The sequence below is a fragment of the Colobus angolensis genome, unplaced genomic scaffold, assembly GCF_000951035.1.
Source record: "Colobus angolensis palliatus isolate OR3802 unplaced genomic scaffold, Cang.pa_1.0 Scaffold26, whole genome shotgun sequence".
Taxonomy (NCBI): domain Eukaryota; kingdom Metazoa; phylum Chordata; class Mammalia; order Primates; family Cercopithecidae; genus Colobus; species Colobus angolensis.
In genome coordinates this window covers 2,958,311-2,963,743 of record NW_012115821.1, presented here as the reverse complement: position 1 = coordinate 2,963,743, position 5,433 = coordinate 2,958,311, and the positions used below count along the sequence as shown (strand labels likewise).

General features: G+C 35.8%; 1 protein-coding gene across 1 annotated transcript in view; it reads right to left on the bottom strand.

Moving 5' to 3' along the window:
* TMF1 (TATA element modulatory factor 1) overlaps window positions 1–5,433 on the bottom strand; it is a 37,139-nt gene that overhangs the window by 6,840 nt on the left and 24,866 nt on the right. Inside the window, exons 7-9 of the mRNA XM_011947296.1 lie at window positions 2,582–2,774; window positions 990–1,059; window positions 664–756 (exon numbers count right to left, since the gene is read on the bottom strand). Of these exons, the coding sequence (XP_011802686.1) occupies window positions 664–756; window positions 990–1,059; window positions 2,582–2,774 (356 nt within the window). The remainder of the gene's footprint in view (window positions 1–663; window positions 757–989; window positions 1,060–2,581; window positions 2,775–5,433) is intronic.

The window sequence follows — 5,433 nt, the reverse complement described above, 5'->3', positions numbered from 1 at the left end:
ATCCACCCACCTCAGCCTCTCAAAGTGCTGGGATTACAGATGTGAGTCACCATGCCCAGCCTCAGAAAACTCATTACAGAAAAATTACCCTCATTAACCAGAAAGAAAACAAGCCAGATTTACTCCTTAAGTGCCTATAGACCAAATGAGGTGCACTGGTTTCAGTGACAGACGATTAAATTCATTTAAAAAAAAAGGGCAAGAGGTTTTATATTTCAAGTCCTAGAAATCATAGATCTCTTTGGATAAACTCAAAATTACTTTGGGTCCACTCTGAGCAGGACACTGATTATAATACTAGAATTCATCACTATGTTGATTTTAGACATTAAAAAAAAGATACTTATAAAGCAGGGACGTCCAATCTTTTGGTTCCCTGGGCCTCATTTGAAGAACAAGAATTGTCTTGGGCCACACATAAAATACACTAACAATAGCTGATGAACTAAAAAAAAAAAAACATGAAAAAAAATCTCATGATGATTTAAGAAAATTTATGAATTTGTATTGGGCTTCATTCAAAATCATCCTGGGCCACATGCCAACCAGGGCCACAGGCTGGACAAGCTTGTTATAAAGCATAGCTAAAATTAAAAAGCAATGATTAATCACAGCATCTACTAAATGGTTACACAACAAACAAACAAAAACAAAATTCAATACCTTTTCTTTTATTGCTTCTTGAGTAAAAATGGCTTTCTTCCTTTCTTGTTCAACTTTCATTCTTTCCATTTCTAACTGACTATTCAACAGTGTCTAATGGAGAGAGATAAAATTAGACAATTTCTGTGACAGTAATTCATGCCATGATAAGTCAATCTCAAAGTTAGAAGCATAAAGTGTAAACTCATATTTGTTTTACTACTAAAGACTAAGTTCCAAAACCAGTGGCATCACCCATTTCATCTTGTTATCTCATTAGTTTGCTGCCATCCCCAACCATTCTCTAATGTAAGCCCTAAGAGGTTAGTGATCACGAAGAGAAATACCTTTTCTTTCCTTGTCTCTTCAAGTGTTCTTACATATTCATCTTTTAGGTTTTCTAATTCAACCTGGTACCTATTAAACAAGAGAAAATTTTTTTTAAAAAAGAACAGAAAATGAAAAAGATGACAGTATAGACTATTAAAAACTCAGTACTTTATTAACTCCAGCTACATATTGAGAAATCATTTTTATTTCCAGCTTGATATCAGTGATTTTCCAACAGTGTATTCCAGATCCCATCTGAGTTTCACTCAGGAACCAAACCACAATTGAAAAAGCTCCACTTTTGTGCATTTTATTTATTGGTGCTCTGGGTTAAGATTTCATTTAAAAAGAGACTTTATAAAAATAATTTTGAGTATCATCATCCTATAATATGCTCAGATTCCACAAAGCCTATTAGGGAGTTCTATGAAAATGTTTATAAAAGTTCAGACATTTTACTTTAGAAATTATTTTTACTTGATTACTTTTTTAAAAAGTAAAATTTCCAAGGAAGAACACAGAGGGTAAAAAATACTAACCATTGCCTTAATATAATCTCAGATAGATGGATTTTATAGCCCATGGTTTCCAAGAACCCAGAAATTTATTTAGAAAAGACTTAAATTATGCTACTAAAACCCTTGTAATATAAAAGTAACTCCGAAGAGTAGTCTCCAAACTATTTTGTGGTGTTACAGGTCCCTTTAAAAAATCTGATTAAAGGTACAAATCCTTTCCCTGGAAAAATAAATAAATACAAAACATGTCACACAATCTCAGCAACCTATATGACATTCAATGAATCCCAGTACTAACTTCTTGTTATAATATATAATATCCTGTTACTTTTTTTTTGGAGACGGAGTCTCACTCTGCCGCCCAGGCTGGGGTGCAATGGTGCAATCTCTGCTTACTGCAACCTCCACCTCCCAGGTTCAAGCGATTCTCCTGTCTCAGCCTCCCAAGTAGCTGGGATTATAGCCATCTGCCATCACGCCTGGCTAATTTTCGTATTTTTAGTAGAGACAGGATTTCACTATGTTGGCCAGGCTGGTATTGAACTCCTGACCTCAGGTGATCCCCTGCCTCAGCCTCCCAAAATGCTGGATTACAGGCGTGAGCCACAGCACCTGGCCATAATATCCTGTTACTAATAACCCTAACTTTAAATGCTAAAAGTGATTACTTTTAGTTCTTGGTACTCTGAAGCTAAAAGCCAACAACATACTTTGTTTATTTAGTTATTTAATTTTATTTATTTATTTATTGAGACCGAGTCTCATTCTGTCACCCAGGCTGGAGCGCAGTGGCAGGATCTCCGCTCACTGCAACTTCCGCCTCCCGGGTGTAAGCGATTTCATGCCTCAGCCTCCAAGTTGCTGGGATTACAGGCACACGCCACCACAACCGGCAAATTTTATTTTTAGGTTTCACCATGTTGGCCAGGCTGGTCTCCACCTCCTGACCTCAAGTGATCTGCCCGCCTTGGCCTCCCAAAGTGCTGGGATTACAGGCGTGAGCCACTGTGCCCGGCCCAACAACATAGTTTAAAAAAGTGCTTTAGGATGTCATGGAACTAACACAAATATCACTCAGAAACCATGCTCACCTATTGTTCTCATCCTCCAGCTTACATAGCCTATTTTTCTCTGATTCTAGCTGGGCTTGAAATCTACTATTTTCCTGTCTTAAGAGAGAATTCTGTGACTCCATGGAAGACATCTGAATTTTGTTAGCAAGGAGTTCTTCTGTAGCTGCACGTTCTCTTTCAACTGCTGCTGCCAGCAAGGTCTGGGATTCACCTGATTATAGGACAGAAAGAAAAATCACATACACATATAGCCCAGAGACCAAAATACCAAGTCAATTCTGATTTCAAACATTTAATGATGCAAGTAGCCACACTTAAAACTGATAACTATTTATTGCCTAAGGCAGGACTGTCTACTGAGACAAATGAACCAATCTTAACTTATATTTGCTTTATCATTCTTTTCCAAAAGTATTTTAATTTCAAAATGGAGTCATGCATTAAAAGAGTAGTAGATCAACAATGATCCTGGAGCAACTGGACATCTATATGCGAAAAAACAAAAAGCCTACACATCACATCATTCACGAAAATTAACTCAAAATGGATCATAGACTTAAATATAAAACATAAAATTATAAAACTTTAAGGAAAAAACAGAGGAGGAAGTCTTCAGGATCTACAGTAAGGCAGATTTGATACAAAAAGCAAGAGCCATAGAAAGAAAAACTGACAGACTTCTTCAAAATTTTCAACTTTTAAATCTATGTAAAGAGGATGAAAAGGCAAGCTACAGAGTGACAGCAAATAAATGCAAACCATATATCTAGGACTAGTATCAGGAATATATAACAATCCAGTTAGAAAATGGGTAAAAGACATAGAAATTTCACCACAGAACATGTACAAATGGAAAATAAGGACACAAAATGATGTTCAATAACATTAGCCATTAGGGAAATACAAATTAAAATCATAATGAGATATGACTACATGCTGTCTGAGTAACTAAAAGAAAAAACAAGGACAACATAAAATGTTGGCAAGGATGTGCATAAACTAGACTACTCTATACACAGTTTGGAATTTTCTTAAAAACACTAAACATGACCTGGCAATTGCACACTTGGGCATTTATCCAGAGAAATGAAAACTTAGGTTCACACTAAAACCTGTATGTGAATATTCACAGGAGCTTTATCTGTAATAGCCAGAGCCTGGAATCATCCTGGACGTCCTTTGTGCAGTGAATGGTTAAACAAACGTGGTACATACTATGGAATAACACTCAGCAATAAAAAGACTAAACTACTGATACAAAAACAACTGTGTTAACCTCTTCCTGGGAATTACACTGAGTGAAAAAAGCCAATCCCAAAATGTCATACAGTGTATAATTTTATTTATGTAACATTTTTGAAATGACAGAATTTTAGAAACGGAGGACCGATGAGTGATTGCCAGAGATTTGGGACAAGGGAGGAAGGGTTGAGACAGTGGTAGGTGTGTTTCCAAAAGGGTAACATTAAGAGTGATTATCTTCAGCTTAGAAAAAAGAAAACAAAGCTAACAGGAAGGACTCAATAGTGCTGGAACTGTTCAATATCTTGACTATGGTAATGGATATGTGGTAAAGTTGTACAGAACTTAATACACACACACACATACATACACACAAATGAGTACCAATAAAACTTTGGAAATCTCAATAAAATCAGTAGATTGTATCAATGTCAATACCATGGCTGTGATATTATACATTAATTTTATAAAATTTTAATACTTGGCGATATTAGGCAATGTGTGCAAAGGACCTTTCTATATCATTTCTTATAACTGCACATGAATCTATATTATATCAATAAAAAATTTCAATTAAAAAAAGAGCAATTGGTAAGATTCTGAGATTTAACTTAGGTAAGAATTATCGTATTTTTTCTCCACCAAAGTAGAACTAGTAATACCTCTATTTTACATTTTACACTCTGCTCCACAGCATATCTATGGTCTTTTTAATAGCATTCCTTGGTTATGTTTGTCCTGTGGCTTTGCCTATGTGCTAGCACAATACCATACATTGCTGAGGGTATGTAGACTTCAGTCTAAAAACCACAAAAGTACCAGTTTCTAGCACTCATTTATTGCTAAATATTTATTTCAAAACGTATCATTTTCAGATGTCTCATATTTCATATCACATTGCTCAAAAGCTGTCAGAGATAAATGACAGATCTAACATTTATACCTATAAATTTAAATATATATGAAGGTTTATCTAGTTCAGTACATTTTTTTTAAGTAGATGAATCTTTTTCTAGACCAAATCTTTCATGGAACTCCAATAAAAAAAGATAGACAAAGGAGGCCCTATTTTCATTAAAGCAGCCAGAGAAGCCCAGCCTCTTATTTATCAGGCTTCCCTCTCACCATGACAGCAGCCCCAAAGGTAGCTAAGAGTCCACTGAATACCATTTCAAAGTCACTAATCTAGTTCACCCCTCCTGATTCACAAGGAATAGCACAGAGAAAGTTGGAACAATATAAGTGACTTGTTCCACACTGTTTTGCTGGATGATTCAAAACAAAACACGCTGAGTCCACGTCTCCTGACTCATATTCAGGTCTGATTTTATCACTACCCTGTGATTTCTCAAATTACAGTTAGTGTCAGGTGTAGAAGGCATACATGAATTTTTCATGAATATCCTAGCTTCTGGGATACCTATAATATACATACACTACCTGTCTGTGCTAGAAGGGAAACATTTTAGAACAATACTTTTCTTTTTATTAACATCACAGAAGGGCAACCTGGGGCATGACTGTCAAGAAGCAGAATATGGAATCTTAAGACTCCCTAGTATCTCTCTTCTAGGGTCGATCTTGACTCTCTGTAGACCTATTTTCGCTCTTGGAATTCTACCAGTGAT